The following is a 19857-nucleotide window of genomic DNA, read 5'->3' on the forward strand; positions in this document are numbered from 1 at the left end:
CCTTGAATTTAACTGCTTTATTTTGTGTTAAGAATCTGACATCAGCTCTATGGGTCAATGTATCACAGCAGGAAATACAACTTTCCCAACGTCATTTGAATGTTTTTTTGAACCTTTGTTGGATATGGTTTTAGAACATCTCCTCAGGCGGATTTCCCGGAAAGCACGTGCTCATTTCAACAATAATGAAACTGAGTTCAGCCATCAGATAAAAGCAGAGCTATTTACAGCAGCACTTCACTGTCGTAGAAGGTGAAGAGAGGAGCTTTATCTACAGTAACAGTACAATACATCAACATGATTTAGGTGTTTGGCAATGGCCAGAACTCTTCTACAAAGGTGAGTTGCTTCAATTCATTACTTATTTTCATTAGGGTATGTGCATGATGAAATAAATGAAAAATAACTGTAAATAAGAGAAAAATAGAGCTGCTATTTAGTCAAGTGATTATTCAGAGCAATGCTTTTAAGGTTTCCTGTAAAGTTGAAGCACTCACCCTCTGTGTTTTCTATGTTTCCATTGACATTTTAAACTGAATTATCCAGTTTGGACTCGTCCTGCTTTGATTTGCAAACATCATATATGCCTCCAGATATCACAACCCCCCACCCTGATTTATAGGAAAATGTTTCATGTCTATTAATGGAGCTTCTAGTCAACGATAGACTCTGCATTTGAATACAGGGCGTTGCTCACATAACAGAAACTTTGTTCAGAACTCAGAGTTTCCGGTGTGGCTTAGATGAAATAATCAGTTTCTACTTTGCATGTCAGATATTTTGTGGCTTGATAATGAGCCAATAAAAAAGTCAGCAATTACTTTTTTGGGTGTGGTATGATTGTCTGAAAGGCAAAATCTTTTAAAAACTTTACCAACACACTGCAAAGCACGCCTTTTTCTCACTGAACCATTTAGCTGTAGGAGGAAGTTAGCTGTCTTGTTTGAATGTTTGAACTTCATGAGATATTTAGAGTCAGTTTGGGAAAAAAACTTGAAGACTTGTCTCATTTCTTTCAGAGAGAAAGTGCCTGAATAATCTGGAACAAACTGGAATGGCCGAGTCTACACCCATGATGGAGGTAAACAGATATGTTGAACATGCCCAAAATGAAATACAAATATAGTCTTCTTGACATAGTGTGTATGGGATCATTTTATGTTTATATTTTACTCTCATTTATCAAAAGGGGGTCAGTGAAGTAGAGGATCTTCTAGCAGCATGTGCTGTCTGTGACGATGATGGTCAACAGACTGATACAGGAGGTAAAGGTCAGCTTTAGGAAATGTATTGTTTCAGCAGAAAGGTCAACCGATCTGAACATCTCCCATGCAGGTTTGTCATGGACTCCAACTTATATGTTTCTACCTCTGAGGCCTCCTCCATGCCTCAGTCCTTGGAGGAGCATGATGAGAAAATAAACAACCCGAGAGTGAAACAAAACAAACTGCAATTTTGTTTTGTTTCACTCTCTGTATTTTATTTTTTATTTTTTTTACTAAATTAGTTTATAACACAGTGTGGCCTTCTAAGAGAAAAGACTTTGTACACACACACACAATTATCCAACATCAATAGCGACACACACTCATATTCAAAAAAGGTTCAAAAAAAGGCAACTGGACTTGTAGAATTTTTTTGAGGCAAAATCTTTTAAAAAAACTTTAGCAACACACTGCACAGCATTTTCTTCTCATTGAACCATTTAGCTATAGGAGGAAGTTAGCTGTCGTTTTTGAATGTTTGAACTTCATAATATATTTAGAGTCAGTTTGGGATAAAAACTTGAAGACTTGTCTCTCATTTCTTTCAGAGATAAAGTGCCTGAATAATCTGGAGCAAACTGGAATGGCAGAGTCTACACCAACGATGGAGGTAAACAGATATGTTGAAATGCAATACAAATACAGCCTTCTTGACATAGTGTGTATGGGATCATTTTATGTTTATATTTTACTCTCATTTATCAAAAGGGGGTCAGTGAAGTAGAGGACCTTCTAGCATCATGTGCTGTCTGTGAGGATGATTGTCAACAGATTGATACAGGAGGTAAAGGTCAGCTGTAGGAAATGTGTTGTTTCAGCACAAAGGTCAACATGAACATTACACTGTTACTGCCACAGTTTACATCTTTTTAATTGTTTTATATTATTCCCACAGAGCCTGTCCCTCCTGCATCAGTAACAGTTTCCAGTGTCAGCAGTGAGTCAGTGTCTCTGCAGTGGGACACTCCTGCTGGTGAAGTGGAGAGCTACAATGTGACTTGTTGCAGTGAAAGAGAAATTGTGCAAGAGCTGAACACAGACACAAACAGTGTGACCTTCAATAGCCTGAGACCAGGGGTGTGTTACTCCCTCCATGTTTCTGCAAAACTCAAAAATGGAAGAAGAAGCAAGCCAACTGAGACATATGCCCAAACAAGTAAGTCAAAGTGAAACATAATAAAATATAGAAATTAAGAAATATTTTTAAAAAAAAGTCCCAAAGTTAGTTAACTTATAAATATTACCACCGTGTATCTGTGAAGAGCAAATAAAAGGAGTAATGCTGATAAATGAACATGATAACATGATAAAAGTTATAATTAAAACTTGAACAGCAAACCTACTATTTGGCTGATCAGCTGTTTGTTAAAGATAACCCCTTCTTTTTTGTCAGATTTGGGTGATAGAAACTTTAATATGATGCAGGAGAGAGGGAGGAAGATAGCTTCATTTTTCAGTGTTTGAACTTTCTGAGATATGTATATTCCTAAAGAAATGAAGAGTTAAAGGTTTGGTTCTTGTTACTTTCAGAGAGAAACTGCCTGAATGAAGTGAATGAGTCTGCACCTACAATGGAGGTAAATAGATATTTGGTACATGTCAAAAATTAAGTAGAAATACTGTCCTCATTAGATAATGTGTATGGAATATTTACATTTAAAATTATTGTCATTATTATTATTATTATTAGTATCATTATTAGTCGTCTTCTGACGTGTCTCAAATTCTTGTGAGCTACAATGAGAGACACTGAAAATGCAAATGATGTGCAAATGGTTCACATGGCAACACCTCTAACATAAATTTGAGTCAGAAGTCAATCTCAATGTACGTTCCAGACTCCCCCCGCGAAAAGAGAATCCGCGAAGTGACGACCACATATTTTATTATTTATACTGTTTTATATGTATTTTAAACCTTTATGTACCCTTCCCACACATTTATTAACCTTCCAGACTCTTATAAACACTTTCCATGCTCTTGAACACTTTCTACACTCTTAAACATGCTGTGGCGTCCGACTGGATGTTAAAAGGATGACGAGAAGTTGGTCCGCAAAAAGTGAACCGCGAAGTGGCAAGGGACGACTGAAGGTCGAGATTTCTGATTTGATCAGTATAGGAATATAGTGATTTCAAAATATGGACCCAAGAAATTCCCAAGGGAGGTGACTCAAGACATAAACAGACAAAAATCTACAACTGTTGGGCCAATCATCATGAATATGTTCATGGAAGTATTTGAATCCTCAAATCAACCACTTGGAGGTGTAACAATTGCAAATGTGGAAAACTGGAGCTAGACAGTCACAATCAGATTCAAGATTTTTGTGTGATGTACCTAGACTCATATTCTTATCAAAATATTCTGATATCCTTATCAGTATATGAGTCTGGTAACACATTATTGGGCCTATTTCAACCAGTACAGAGGAAAAAAAAACACTGCATGCAATTGGATAGTCATACAACTAATCAGAGCAACAAATTATGAGGCGTATGCTACTTGTCATGTGCCTTAACTGCTGTTTCCATTATACAGTCTTATCAAATATACTTTAATTACTCAATTTTTAACTGTCTTTCCTAGAGGACCTATCCATATTTCCACGTCTTATTTGTTTCATTCAAAGCGATATGCTTTAGTTTTTTTGGTTTATTTGTTGCTCAGACTGACAAGATGCACACATTGTTGTATTTTATCACTATATAATCTGCATTGCTTATTAGATGTATTATTTTTGCCTGTTGTTTTGTTTTATGTCCAGCTGATCTTCACTGGACATAATGAATACGGGACTACTGACCAACTATTATCTCCAACACTAAGCCTGAAACCTGCTCATTACTTTTTTGTTTTGATACTGGGGGGTTGAAATGCTTCCTTCTGTTGTGCAAAAAAGAGGTGGAATGTGTGAACTGCCACTTGTGGCTATACTTTAAATACGGTGCCCATATATAGTATGCAGGGCTAGTTATTTATATATATTTTTTCCTTATTTATCAAAAGGGATCCAGCACCGAAGATTCAGCTGTTGATTTTTACTATGAGGCAACAGAGGACCTTCCATCAACAAGTTCAACTGGGAGGGATGACTGTGAACAGGCTGATACAAGTGGTAACAGTTTTAAAACACTAGAAAGTAAAAGCTAATGAAATGAATAATCATGATCAGTTCAGAAATAATTCAGGTAGTATGATGTAAGTGAAGAATGATTTTTTTTCATTAAGATTATTTTATGTGAATGAATTCACTTCCAGTGTTCTCTGCAGCCTTTTAAATTATTCTGACTGCACCATAACATTTTGTAATGTAGAAAAGAAACAGAAAAGAAAATGCTTCTTTTGTTTGAAAGTTCAATTTTGATAAAAAACTGAAAATACAGTTCAACCAGATGTTTACATACACTGTGTTAAAAGACACATAAACCCTTTTTTCCTTACTGTCTGAAGTTAAATCAGACTAAACCTCTCCTGTTTTAGGTCAGTTAGGATTTCCAAAATTATTTCTATTTACTAAATGCCACAATAATGAGAGAGAGAATTTCTTAGAGAATTTTTTATTACTTTCTTCAAAGTCAGAAGTTTACATACACAAAGATTACTATGTCTTTAAACAATGAAGGAAAGCCCTGATGATGATGTCATGGCTTTGGAAGCTTCCGATAGGTTAACAGACAACATTTGAGTTAATTGGAGGCACACCTGTGGATGTATTTTAAGGCAAACACACTGCTTCCTTGTTTGACATCATGTGATAATCAAAAGAAATCAGCCAAGATATCAGGAAGAGAATTGTGGAGCTCCACAAGTCTGGTTCATCCTTGGTTCCAATTTCCAGATGCTTGAAGGTGCCATGTTTATCTGCACTTTGTTAGCACTAATCCTGTCTGTTGTCAGTGAGCCAGGATGAGAAGGTTTACATACTGGCAGGTTGGACAAAACCTGTGGAATCCTGGTTGTCCATGCAGAGTTGTTTTGTTGTTCCTAGTCTTATAAACTTTGTATCATATATCCTTGTTGGACATAAGACAAGATCGGATCAGATAAGAAAATCCTTTAATTTATCTCACAATCATGTCCATGGACATGGACACAGAGATCCTCCTCTGTTCTCCTTGCAGAATTCTCATCTGGGTGCTGGCTTGTTTTGTTGCTTTTAGTCCTAGTAAACTTAGCAGGCAGATATTGTGACAAGGCTGTTGGCCTACTACTGGCCTAATAACTCGTTTACTCTCGGCTGGCAGGGAATTCATTGCTGATGATTCTGAAGACCGGAGTCCAGAATGTGTTGAAGAGGTCACTCATGGAGTCAGCGAACCATAAGAGTGGTAAGAGTTTTTAGAGATTAAAGAGTGAACAATATCAGAGCTGTCAACAAAGTTTTGCCTCATTCGAAAAAAACAAACAAAAAAAAAACCCCACACACCACTGCTATTAGCACTGTAACTGATGTCTGTTCATTAGTAAATAGAGCCTTTTAAAATACTGTCCTCGTAGCTGCTACTTAAATAATGAATAAATGACAAATGAACTAATAAAATTACATACAGCATCATTGCCCTCAGTCTACGTAAGCACACCTCTTCCTCACTCCACGTAAGGAAGGTGGTCTGCTCAGACTTATATGCGCTATATGTGCATGGATTTGCTTATGCTCCTGTGTGGGGAAAGGAGGGTGACAGAAAACCCACAGCTCAATCGGGCAATTCGACAACGCTGGGTTGAAAACTTTAAGTACAAAGGCAGGATTAGGTTTCAGTAAAACCTTGGAATTCCCCATCAAAAATTGCATACATAACGGGTTAACCAACACTTACGTGCTTGACAGATGCCAGTGCAAGCTACAAAGCTGTTTTGATAGATAGCTAGATCGATAGATAATTTATCCCGACGGAAATTCAGTGTCCAGTAACTTGATCACATAGAAGCACATATGAAAGATAAGTTATATAATCATACAGTATATAGTCTGGAATTCCAGACAGTTTATGTGAGCCGACTGCATCTGTGAACTCCATGCGCCATTTACTGTCCTGCCCTCGTGCATGGCTCCCCAGCCCGCTAGGGAGGCATCTGTTGCAATAACTTTCTTGCCAGGACCGTTCCCAAGGTAATGCCTGCAGTGAGGAAAGCTGTGCATCTCCAAGGGTTCAGCGCTACGACACCTGCTTTGGCAACCAAAACTTGGCGATGGCTGCCGCGTGTCAGGTCCAAGCCCACTGACGCAACGTGATGCAATACAACTAGGGATGCACCGAAATTAAAATTCTTGGCCGAAACCAAGGCCGGAAACTGAAACACCGAAAGAAATTATTATGACAATTATTAGAACCATTTCATTTATAGCTATGACTGTGTACTACCCTCACTAATATCAGGGCATTGCAATTGCATAAATTAATAGAATAAATCAAAGAATAAATCAATTACAAAATTATGAAAATATTTAGCACATTCCAACAATGCACAATATAAAATAAAATTCAAAATAAAATGTCTAACTTGACTCCACTCATGTTAAATAATAATGGAGCAGAAGCTTTTGCAGCTGGAAATCAGCATCGATCCACTGTGCGGTTAGACTGAGCATATTTGTTTTTATTAAAAATAAATGGGTGCACTGCACCTTTAGAAAAATAGCGCTGTCCCTTTAAGAAGGACGGTAGTCTTAATTGAAGCTGTGCACGGCTGTGGATGTGTGCCGCTGAATGGGCATGTCGCAATAAAAAGTGAAAAAAAAACCAAAAAGATGAACGTTTGTTTTGGAAGTGCAGCAGATAAATGATTTGACTATTTTTTTTTCCAATGGCATGCGATCTACCCGCACTGTCTTCGCGATCTACCGGTGATCGACGTAATGGGCACGGGCACCATCACTATGAAACTTTCTTGCTTGGATGTTTGGATTTCAGGTGATAAATTAAACCCGACTTTGCAGATGCACGCCTCTTGAAATTTCAGCATCACACATTTTGCAAATCGCTATCAGTGGGTCTTTATATATTTATATAATACTTTATATACTGAAATACGTCCACACGGCAGACATGTCCGTGCTGGCTGCTGTTGTTGCTGCAGTGGCGTCATCACAACATCCTGTTTCGGCTGTGTTGTTTCTGCGATAAAAGGCGATTAATGATAGAATATTTTCGGTGGCCGAATATTCGGTGCATCCCTAAATACAACGTGACGCCACACAACGTGATGCAACACAATGCTTCACTTGCGCAAACATCTGCCAGGGTGCAGTGGAGTGGAGGAGGAGGCATTTTCCTGGGGAGATACAGTTGAAGTGAGAGGCCAACAGTGGTTCGACCTAGGACAGGTGCGAGAAACCACTTTCCTCTATACCGATCCAATCCAGCGCCCTCCCTGGACAAGGGATCGGGTTGCTTCCACAAGGCACTCAGGAAAGACAGACAGCAGCTGTCTGGTAGATGATTTCGCTCTGGGCAGCCTTTTTCCCTCACAGCGAGACATGGTGGTCTTGGTGAGAGCTTCAGACCACGCGATGCTAAGCTTTATAGCCGTTCTTCTACAGGCCTTGTGCAGGTCCATGCTAGCTGTCAGGTTTGGTGAGCTGCTGCAGGAGCCCCCTGTGGCCGTCAGCTTCACAGCCTGTGGGATGGTGAAAGTCACATTGTTCTCTTCATCATGCTCAGAGCCGAGGTGTCTCCCACAATGTGGCCGTGCTCCACCATGAGGCTGGTGTCGTGCTCATCGGTGTCATAACATCCTTGCAATGGCCTAATTGAAACTAGTTTCCAATCCAAGGATACTTGCAAGTTTGAGTCTGCGCAGTAAGGTCCGAGAGAGGAGGCACTTGAATTTAAGGGTCTCTCATTCAAATTAGTGTCTTCAAGTTCAAGCTGTGTTAGTGTGATTGCTGTCTAGTAATGTGTTGTGATACAGTATACTGTATGACCTCAATAAAATGTCTTAACTAATTAAAATAAGGGAAAACAAACACAAATGCGTGAAAACGTGCTGTAATGTGCTGAATGGTATTCTCTTCTCTTTCAACAGATGTTCCTCCACCGGTAAAAGCAACTGTTCTCCATGCTGGCCTTGACACAGTTTCTCTTGGCTTGGCACCCAGTGGTTCCTCTGCTAGGTATAAACTTCATGTAGATTATACCTGTAACACACAAGGAGACAGTGTGGACCTGGAAGACTGCAGCCCTGTAGATGTTGTAGGACTGAATCCTGGGACTGAGTATACCTTCAGCATCACAAGGATAGCAGAAAATGGAAGTCAAAGCACAGCGACCTCTATATCCGCCTTCACAGGTAAATCTACAATAATAAGTTGTTGCTTGAATTAAAATTACTAGAGGTGGGACTCCCCTAACCTAAAAATTAGTCTAAGTAATTAGAGGCTTTGTAAGTAATTAATCTTGATTAATCACATTTTAACCGCAAAACAATATTTTCCCCAAAAAGCACTCACTGCAACATGCTTTGCATTTAGATGGCACTGTAGGGTTGAAGTGCTTCGGTGGTATGCAAACTCATCTGATTCTTCCATTTTGGTAGCGGCCGTTAGTCGAGCTCTGACGTGTGCATCAGTGTAATTGGTGTACCAGGAAATCGTGCACTGACAAAAGTTCTGCGTTGTTTGGAATGCAAACTGCAATAATTTTGGTAATTAATGTGTTAAAGTCCCACCCCTAAAAATTACAACTACTTCCCAGTGCAGACAGCTGTTGGCTAAATGATCCCTGAACTGCACAAAACCTTTAAAACATACAAAAATGTAGTTTTCACAGTCATGTATGTCAGTTAGATATACAGGTCTGTGTCAGATTGAATAGGTAAAAGCTATTTGTTTGTTGTATTTTTTTAAATTAATGAAACATTTTTATATTATTCTCACAGAGCCTGTCCCTCCTGCATCAGTAACATTTTCTAATATCAGCAGTGAGTCAGTGTCTCTGCAGTGGGACACTCCTGCTGGTGAAGTGGAGAGCTACAATGTGACTTGTTGCAGTGAAGGAGAAATTGTGCAAGAGCTGAACACAGACACAAACAGTGTGACCTTCAATAGCCTGAGGCCAGGAGTGTGTTACTCCCTCCATGTTTCTGCACAACTCAAAAATGGAAGAAGAAGCAAGCCAACTGAGACATCTGCCAAAACAAGTAAGCAAAGAAAAACATGAAAACAAAACAAAAAATTAAGCAATCTCCGAATTAAGACACTGAATTAGTCAGTATATTATGATATATGAACCCTGTGTCTGCGTGTGTTCTCTCCGGGTTCTCCCACTGTCGATAGACATGCTCGTTAGGTACTCATCCCCAGCAAGTTCGTTAGGTTCGTCAAAACTGTTTGTAAGTAGAGCTTCAGAACGCAAAAACAAAAGACTGGAGCAAGAAACTATGAGAAAAGAGGAGGCAATTCATTGAAAACAGCATTTTAACTCAAACAGGCTGTTCAAGTTAAGACCATAGCATTAAAAAGGGCAAACTCTGTGCACAAATCTGCCTTTTATGTCATTTTCTTTAAGACAGGGGTTCCCAAACTTTTCCATGCCAAGGCCCCCCGAACAGCATTAGCTTCTGGCCGAGGACCTCCTTTTGCAAATCCACAGACAATGCTACAAAATATGTAAAGAAACATCAACTTTAAGAATCCTTTTTTCTTACTTTTATTCACTGTATAACATTATAATAATTATTAAAAATAATTAGATTTTATTTTTTTATTTTTGCAATTTTTTTTTTCTTATCTTCCTTCCAATTGTCTGAGGCCCCCCTGGCCCCCACTTTGAAAACCACTGCTTTAAGGCATTCACACTGTCATGACATTCTGATGGCAAAAGCAAAAAGACTTTCTGTCTTTAAACGTGGCAGGATCGTTGAGCTCCACAAGCAAGGCCTCTCGTAATGTGCCATCAAAGTTGGATGCTGTAAGACAGTAATTTCTTAAAAGATCCTGAGGGGTGGTAGTAGGGCTGAATGATTAATTGCATTTGCGATAATATCGCAATATGATAAAACGCGATTTTCTAACTGCAACTTGCGCGATTACAAGGTGGTCACATGACGCGAGTGACGTGGATGATAAGCTTCTGACCTGGACGATGTCTCTGAGCGGTGCGCGCACCCGCAACGGTTGGCTTGTTTACCTGTAATTTGCTACTGCTATTTTTTTGCAACATGGCTGAATATTTGTCCGATTCTGAGATTGTGGATGAACCATAGAAGTAGCAAATTACTGGTAAACAAGCCGACCATAGTGAGTGCGCGCCGCTCAGAGGTCAGAAGACATCATCCGGGGTCTGTAGGTCAATCTACAGACCCCGGATGATGTTAACACGTAACTCCGGACCAATGCTCCGGACTTAATGGGGAATAGCACTAGCGTATCATAACAAAGTATTGGCGGAATGAACGAGTTTCGCTGCAGATAATGCGTTATTTAGAGGCTGTGTTTCGATGCCCTGACCACTCCCGCTATATGGATATACGCTGATCTAATTATCTCCTGAACAAAGTGATATTGGTGAGTAAACGATGACATTTTATGCTAGAAATAAGGTCCAGGTTGTAAAAAACAGTAGTTTCCCTTTAAATGCACAATGGCAAAGCCACAGATGTTTCTGTAATGAGCCGTTAAATAAAAATTTATTTCAAGTCATACATCTTTTAATTTAATTCTAACAAATAGGCCCAGCCTATGGGAAAGAACATTTTACACTATGTATCTAATATTGTGTTGTTCATATTTAAATCATTCATTATGTTTTGTTGGGAAAAAAAGAGGATAAAATAAAAAATAAAATAAAAAAATCGCATATTAAATCGCAATCGCAACATTGGGGGGGAAAAAAATCGCAATTAGATTATATTCACAAATCGTTCAGCCCAAGGTGGCAGACCCAAAACAATTTCACTGAGCTGGAAGATCTGTCAGGCTGTCTGTGAAGACATGGACCGATCCTTGACCCAAATGAAGGCCCTTACGGATGCCGACTACAGCCCAATAATTATCTACGTCAGAGACACTTAAAGAACAAAAAACAAAACTAATGTCATGTATGTGTATTGCTGAGGCCCAACATAATTGCTCAATGTCAGTGTTTAATGGTTATGTTTAATGTTTAATTACATAACACAAAACATTCCAGGCCAATTTCTGAAGCAATTTAAATGCAGCCTTACTTCAGTATGTAATGACTTGCAGTCTTCTTCTTTAGGGCCTTCGCCAGTAAACATTTCTATGAGTATGTACTGATCCACAGTTGTGAAGACGAAATAGCGACCCACTTCTGCCAGATGTCTGAACCACAAGATTACTTTAAAGTTTGGAGCCATGCCGTATTACATAAAAAATATTCATCATTTTAATTACTACAATCTTCTTCTCCACAGAAACATACTTAAAGAGTCAACTGGAGAGTCTGAGTTTGGAGCAGTACTACAGACAGAAGCTATCACTCAGCCAAATACTTCAGATTGATGAGAAGACCATGACTGATGAACAATCTGCTAAGTCTAAATCAGACCTTCCATGGTATTTTCTAAAGAAACTGGTGATGGTTAATGTGTCAGCAAGGAATGTGAATTGTACATCTACATGTGAGTCAAACTGTGATGCTGCATCAGGGATTACAGAGTTTGATTTTGCTAATCTGCTTGTCACTGCAAATGCAGTTGATATGCTAAACCCCCTTGATTTAATCACTGCTCTCTTTCTATGTTCTGATGGTTTTGTACAGCAGGAAATGGCTCTCAAGATGTCTATGTGTCAGTTCTCTGTGCCTCTGCTGCTTCCCAATTGTGACACACATCAGTGTACACTTATGCTGTGGGCCATGAGAGACATTGTTAAGAAGTATAGACCTCAGTCTCTCTCAGACTCCAAGGGCTTCATTGAAGACAGAATTGTTCTTTCTGAACTTCCCATGGTTTCTTTTGTGAGACTGGGTGAGTGCACCTTGTCTAAGTCTGAGATCCTCAACAAGCTTCTGAGCAATCCTCAGCAATACCATGACACCTTTGTTCACCATAACATGGAGGGTGGAGACAGTCCAAGAAGAATATCCAATGGACTGACTGAAATTACTTGGTACCTTCCTGGTGGAAACAAGAACATGGACATTTTCAGTGAACCAGTGGCTGTTGCTAACCTTCGTGGGGACATTGCTTCATTTGAAACCCAATATTCATTTCTGTGTCACACATCTGCAGCAGTTTTTGTGTTCTTTGACCATTTAGAGTCTGGGTGTAATCTGCTGACCAACCAAACTGGCAAAGCACAGATCTTCTTGGTGGGTAACCACAATGGGAAAAATTTCAGCTTAGAGACTCTAAGAAAGGTAACAGCCCAGTTGGGCTTGACTAACAACAACATCATTATTAAGACAAAACAGAAAAATGATGCAGACTTTGTCAAAAGTTTGAGGAAGGCAGTCAGTGATGTAGTTCAGAACTCAAACAGGAAGATGCAAATAGAGCAGATGACCGACATTGCCCATGAACTTGGGATTTTGGTTGATGAAGATGCTCTAGAGTGCAAGATTGGAAAAAGAAATGCAGATGTTATCACTGAAGAAATCCAAGATGCCCTGAAATACAAAGAAGAACAGCTTCCATTGCAAGGTCAAATATGGAAGGATCTGACTTGCTTAGAGAAGGAAGAATTCCGGCTTCGAAATGTTGGGTCCAAAAACATAGAGGAGTACAAAAGTGATCTTCAGGTGCAGAAAACACAACTGCGTCAAAAACAGAACTCTTATGACATGTCCACTTCTATGACATGCTTCATCAATGCAATATCAAGCTCCGGGATAGAGAGGCGTTACTTTCTGAAATGGATGAGAATGAACCTTGATAACGTGTCTCGTGAAAAACTGTCTGGACTCAGGGAGCAGTACAAAGAAAAATACAAGAATTCTGACAACAAAGAGGAGATCAAGGAAATTGACAAACAGCTTTCTAACAGCTCACTGGGGACTGAACACTTCTTCCGTGAAATGGGTCAGATCTACGAGGCTTCACTTTCTCTTCCAGAGACACACCCATCCCGTCAACAATTACAGCATTTACCCAAACTCTGTGCTGAACTGTTGCTTGATGGATTTCCCCTTGAGCTTGTAGATGGAGATGCATCCAACATACCTCTCAGATGGGTGAGTGATGTTCTCTCTCAGCTCAATGTCTTGGTGTCTCCAAAGAACAAGATACGAGTAGTCACAGTTCTTGGAGTTCAGAGCACAGGAAAGTCCACTCTCCTTAATACCATGTTTGGAGTGCAGTTTGCAGTCAGCAGTGGTCGATGCACTCGAGGCGCCTTCATGTTGCTCATCAGAATCAATGACGATGCTAAAAAACTTCTCAACTGTGACTTCATGGTGATCATTGACACTGAGGGCTTAAAGTCCCCAGAGCTGGCACAGCTGGACAACAGTTATGAGCATGACAATGAGCTTGCAACACTTGTTGTAGGGCTGAGTGATATCACCATTATCAATATTGCAATGGAGAATTCATCAGAAATGAAGGACATCCTACAAATAGTTGTGCATGCTTTTCTCAGGATGAAGGAGGTGGGCAAAAAGCCTAAATGTCAGTTTGTTCACCAGAACGTGTCCGATGTTTCCGCTCATGAGAAGAACTTACGAGACAGGAAACTGCTCTTGCAACAGCTGAATGAGATGACCCAGGCAGCAGCTAAAATGGAACGGAAAGAGGAGAACAAGAGCTTCACTGATGTGATGGAGTACTGCCCAGACACGGGGAACTGGTACATACCTGGACTCTGGAATGGAAACCCACCAATGGCACCAGTCAATGCAGGATACAGTGAGGCTGTATATGAGCTCAAGAAGAACATCATCAAGCTACTGGGAAATTGTCAATCAACTACCAATAACATTGATGAGTTTGAAGAGTGGATGACAAGCTTGTGGAATGCAGTAAAGCATGAAAACTTCATCTTCAGCTTCAGAAACAGCCTGGTCGCTGACGCATACATGAAGCTCTGCACAGAATACAACAAATGGGAATGGGAATGCAAAAAGGAAATGTACAAGTGGGTGACAAATGCAGAAACAAGAATTTCCAATTTTGGTACAGTTGCACATAACTCTAAAATATCCAACATGAGAGATTTTCTCACAAGTTTCAAAACTGAAGCCTACACAGAGCTGTCTACATGGGAGAAAAAGCTTCAAGACAATCTGACAGAGTACTTCAAGCAAACAGAAGGTCACGTCTATCTGGTTGAAGGATACAAAGAGGAGTTCTCAAACGGTATAAAGAGCCTTCGACGAGAAATGGAGAGGTCTGTAGTTGATCAGCTCACAGCAGCAGCTGACATCAAAAAGGGAATGACGGAACTTGACAGTATCAAGAGGAATCACACAAACGAGATTGAAAAAGCGGTGCATGCTTTAATTGATGAATGTCGAAAGAAAAAAGTCCAGATGACAGACAGAGAGCTGGACAAACAATTTGATAAGATGTGGAAGGAGACACTGGAGAAACTGTCTTTTACTGAACAAAAGGCCACAGATGTCTTCAGCAGTGTAGCTCACTACCTTAGATCAAATCTGTCACCTAGGGGGGGTCACGCATGTCAATTGTTGAGTCAAAAATGCCTGACAGAGTGTGGACTGGTGCCTTTTAAATATACAGCTGAAGGATACTACAACCGATTAAAACACACACTGAGCAAGCTGTTTAAGATTGAAGATCACATAATGGTTGTACAAAAAATGGCTGACAACATCATAGATGTTTGCACTCTGTCTGTAGATGAAAAGATGAAAAGAAAGACCAATTACCATGATACTTACATCCAGGAGATCTTACACGTCATCGATGAGAGTCTGAAAAACAAACGAGATGTTAAGATAGACATGGAGTTTGAAGTCTCTCTAAAACAGCACATCTGTGGATTAGCAGCCAGAAGCTTTCAGGAGATGCATGAAGATTTCCTACAGGTGAATGACCCCTATAGATGCTTGATGAAAAACAAGGAGAAGTTTCGTGCTGATTTCAAAGATGTGTTCAATGAACGAGACCAGTGCCAGAAGAAGGCAGAAGAATTCACAAACCAATGCTTGAAGCCTGCAGTTGAGGCCTTTGTCAATCGTTCCCTGGGTCCTAACATCATTGATGAAATGCTGAGAAAAGAGCAGTTCAGCACAAGGATGTCTTTCCAGTATTCAGTTTTACTGGATTTGCTTTCAAAGAACAATTTTGAAGGGTATTTGAGATACAACCGTTCTTATGAGAGTTTTGTAAAGAAGAGAATACGTCAGCAAATAGAAGAGTGTTTTTCCAGCTGCTCTGCAACACTTGAGTTTGAGGAGCGACATCTTCAGTCAAGTATCAGCAGCATAAATGACGCCATCAAAAAGGCCAAAACAGGAAAGAGTGGTAACATGAAGACATTTGTTGAAGGAATCTGCAAAGAACTTGGAGATAAACTGGTCATTTCCCAGGATGCTCTTGGTGCTTTCATGATCCTGAACAATGCCAACCAGGAACAGTTTGCTGAATGGCTCAAAGTGTCTGAAAAGGACATGGCAGAAGCTCTTAGAGAGAAGTTTAAAGAATCAAACATCACAATGAAACTACAACGTCTCCATGTGCAGCCCCAGAATGAGCTTTTCACCAGAGTGATTGGTTGTGGCAAACAGTGTCCATTCTGTGGAGCTCCTTGTGAGGCAGGAGGAAAAGCCCATGAAAAGCACTGGACTTCACTGCATCGGCCACAGGGTCTGGGCACATACAGGTGGACCATATCAGAAAAACTTTGCACTGACATATGCTCGTCCTCTGTAACCAGTGACACTAGTTTTCGCTGCAGTGCTACAAACTATGAATGGCACCCTTACAAGCGTTACCATGAAATCTTCCCAGACTGGGATATTCGTCCAGATGTGAGCCTTGAGGCATCAGACTACTGGAAATATGTGATGACAAAGTACAACAAGGAGTTTGCTAAAGAATATAATGCAAGGCCTGCTGATATTCCTGTCACTTGGAAGATGATTTCATACAAGCAGGCAGAGCAAAGTCTCAAAGAGTCATTTAGCATCAACTGAGACAAGACTACTCATATATTTCACATTACAGAGGGACAGATCTTCCTCTTGTGGATATTTCTTTGATTCTATTTTGTTTTCTATCATACAGAAGAAGTTTGCAAGTAACATGCAGTAAAAGAGCTGCTTTAAGTTTAGTGTTTTGATGTTTTCCTTCATGTTTTATGTCATCAAAAATGTATGCAGCTAATCAAACCTAAATGTAGTTTCTTCTTTTCATTAAATCAATACGATATAGAAGCTAATTAATCAACTATTTGCTTTTATTGTTCTTATACATCACTTAGTCTGGATGTTTTGAGAACAGGTTAAAAAAACCGGAATGATGTCTGAAGCTATTGTTTGACATGTCTGATGCTGAATTAATTGTCATGAAAAGATGACTATTAAAAAGTCTGTCAATATGTACTGTATACATGACAAATGTTTTATTGTTAGCTACCTGAGTGTGTGATTTACTTCAGAATTTATAACTGCTTTATTTTATTTAAGTGTCAGACGGCAAACATTCACACCGCAGAAATTAAGGACGATTTGTTTTATACGTGATACAGTCAATGTTCCCTTATTTCTTTTATATTTTCATATTTCACAACACATTGATTGTAGGTTTGAATTGTTCACTGACTGGATGCTTCACGTATCGTAAATTTATTTGAGGGATCCATACTCACCTATTCTCTATGGCTTTCAGGTGTATATTTAAATATTTCTTAGTTTTTTTCTTTAGCTGTTGAGCGGGATGTACGAGCTAGCAGCATTTATTTAGTTCATATTACATTGACTGTAGGTTTGAGTTGTGCGAGCCTAACTTAAGGAAACATCAGTGAAGGGAGGTGCCCACTTGACATGCTGCATACCGTCGTTGACTAGACATCTGATGTCTTCTTGGTGGTTGGTAGTTGACCAACTGGCTGCTAGCCTGCTGGTCGGTTTTTCAGTTGGACCGGGCCTCTAAATGTATTTTGCCTGGGATCTTGGCACAAAAGATTGTAACATCATATCCTGTGTATTAATGAATGCTTATTTTAACTGACTGAATAAAAACACAGTCTGCAGTTTTTCTCTGAATGTCTTCAATGTTCTCCAGAAACAACTTGTTTTCAGCCAATGCTCCATACACACTAGTTTGAGTGACTCTGACTAATGTGAATCATCCAGAACCAAAGAGTTTTTTTCTAGTTTTTTGCAACATGGCTGAATATTTTTCTGATTCTGAGGTTGTGGATGAACCACAGCAGTAGCAAATTACAACAACCCGACCGTCGTGGACTCAGAGATGACATCACCCAGGTCAGAAGACATCATCCGGGGTCTGTAGGTCAATCTACAGACCCCGGATGATGATAACAGGTAACTCCGGACTCAACGGGGAATAGCACTAGCGTACGATAACAAAATATTAGTGAAATGAATGAGTTTCGCAGCAGATAATGCGTGATTATTAAGTGTTAATCATGTGCTTGCATACACCGTTGACATGACACAGGACTTTTGCATGAAGTCTTAGTTTGACTACAGGCAGATTTCATGCCCTGAAATGAGGCTGAGTGATATCTCGATCCAGTGTGTGAACCATGAGGCTCAGTGTGTCTCCATTATTTAACAAATTGTGTGAAAGTGAACTGAACCTCTTCTCTTTAGAGTCCATGCTAATCATGTGTAGGCTGTATGTTACATGATCCGCTGCCTGTGTGACTGTGTTCCAAATAAAATGCTTGGTGGATGTAAACACGTGTCTGGGTCATTGCAGTGACGATGACAGTTTGTCCAAAGGCTGTGTGAATTTACATCCTGTAACAGTCTTCATTATAACATGACTCATATAGAACATATTCTTACTGATATCCTCAGTTTAATGCTTAACCTGGTGAAAATATACTTGGTAGGTCTCATGGATTCAACACTGATTTTTGAATTTGAGCAGGGGAAACAACTTTATATCTACAATAACAGAATAAAAATGCAAAAATTTTGCAACAACCAGAACTGTTCTACAAAGGGGAGTTCCTTTAATTCATTGTTTAAAGTTTTTAGGTACAGGGGAAATGTAATAGATAATCAGGTAATATAATCAGATAATCAGAGCCACTTAAGTGAAGACCATTGTGTACTATTTCGCATGAGCTTGATGACAATTTGATCCTGAACACATCCACATCCCAGACTATAAAAGTTGTGTACTCATATACAATTATGTGGTATTGTCCACATGTTGCATTTCTTACTTCCGTTGACTGAATCAAGAGACAGACATCTCGTCTGGCTATGAATGTCTTTAATGTTTCCCAGATCAGAATCACAGCATACAGTGTATAATAACTTCTAAAGTAAACAGAAATATCATCACCTCATGTATTTATATAGTTTTACTTTACTCTTTTTTTTCTTTTTCTTTTTTTTTTTTAATAATGGTCTTTTTTTTAAATTCAATTATTTAACATTTTCTTCATCTCAAGTCTTGGGCTTCTGAATTCAACAAAGTGTAAAAACAAGACAACAGGGGCAAATTTGCAGTGTAGACCAAGCTGAAGGATTGAATTAGTGAGCATGTATCACTGTCTTTCTTTATGTGTAAATCATAATACATTTAAACTGACATGACACAGGAAGGAATCATAAAAAGTAGTATGAGGCAATTTCACTTCATTTATCCAACTGCCATTTTTGAACATGAGAATAAACTGTAAAACTGCTGTAAATCATGATGCTGAGTGTCCATGTAGATCCAACCTGATCTACTGTTAACCACACATTCTCAGAGTCTGATAGGCTTTTCTCATTTACTCAACTAACACGACACCAATGTCCGTCTGTGGTTTAGGGCGTGATACTATTTTCTGCTACATCATGTCACTTTCAAGAGAACCGCAGCCTCCATGACCACAATGCAACAGAGTGTGGAAAGGGAAAACGTTGGATCACCTGTGTGATCTCATTGTTCTAAAGCCACGTTTCCACCCAGAATGAGAAAGAAACATTTTTCAAGAAACTAAAAGGTATGCATGGAGACCTTTTAGACTGGACAGTTAACACCGGTGACATATGGAATATGAAAGACTGATTTTTCATATTAACTGATGCGTCTGCATGGACACTCGTCCACTAGTCCTAACTGGAATGAAAATGCCTCACATAAACAAATCAATCTGAACAGGTTATCCTCTCAGTCAGACTGAGAGTTGTGGTGTGATTACATACATGCCTAATAGCCATGTATACTAGTTGGAACAAATATATTATTTCTGTAGATTGAACATCAGGTGAGGTGACGAGTTTCCGGGAGGGATAAAAACATGGCAGCAGTTCTACAAGTTGTTCAAACAAGTGTTTGAAAAGACGAACAAAGCAGAAGCTTAAACTTGAGTCCGTCTTGGTTGAATTTAATCATCTTCTTCTTCAATAGAATACAACAACAGCTGTAGCTTACTGGATTCAACACAACTGAATGCCAGACTTAGACTAAGCAAACACATCTTACAGTGTGTGTGTACCGATCAGTAATGTTCAGTGCTGCAGAACTGGTCCCC

At 39.4% G+C, this 19857-nt stretch overlaps 1 protein-coding gene across 1 annotated transcript; it reads left to right on the plus strand.

The window, feature by feature from the left end:
- Positions 1 to 251: 251 nt before the first annotated feature.
- LOC311490261 (interferon-induced very large GTPase 1-like) lies at positions 252 to 17710 on the plus strand. The gene is made up of 10 exons (XM_084547667.1): positions 252 to 339; positions 1020 to 1081; positions 1190 to 1265; positions 1814 to 2421; positions 2796 to 2842; positions 4275 to 4383; positions 5513 to 5596; positions 8295 to 8558; positions 9147 to 9407; positions 11643 to 17710. Exons 5-10 carry the CDS (start codon positions 2837 to 2839, stop codon positions 16325 to 16327), a joined length of 5409 nt encoding a protein of 1802 aa, XP_084403793.1. The 5' UTR covers positions 252 to 339; positions 1020 to 1081; positions 1190 to 1265; positions 1814 to 2421; positions 2796 to 2836; the 3' UTR covers positions 16328 to 17710.
- The last annotated feature ends 2147 nt before the right edge of the window (positions 17711 to 19857 follow it).

The sequence above is a fragment of the Chelon labrosus genome (assembly GCF_963514085.1).
Source record: "Chelon labrosus genome assembly, chromosome: 1".
NCBI classification, from domain to species: domain Eukaryota; kingdom Metazoa; phylum Chordata; class Actinopteri; order Mugiliformes; family Mugilidae; genus Chelon; species Chelon labrosus.

Bases quoted from the DNA above. Each gene is read 5' to 3' on its own strand.
- LOC311490261 (XM_084547667.1), top strand. The intron at 4,384-5,512 runs GTAACAGTTTTA...CTCGGCTGGCAG, and splicing joins TGAACAGGCTGATACAAGTG to GGAATTCATTGCTGATGATT. The intron at 8,559-9,146 runs GTAAATCTACAA...TTATTCTCACAG, and splicing joins CTCTATATCCGCCTTCACAG to AGCCTGTCCCTCCTGCATCA.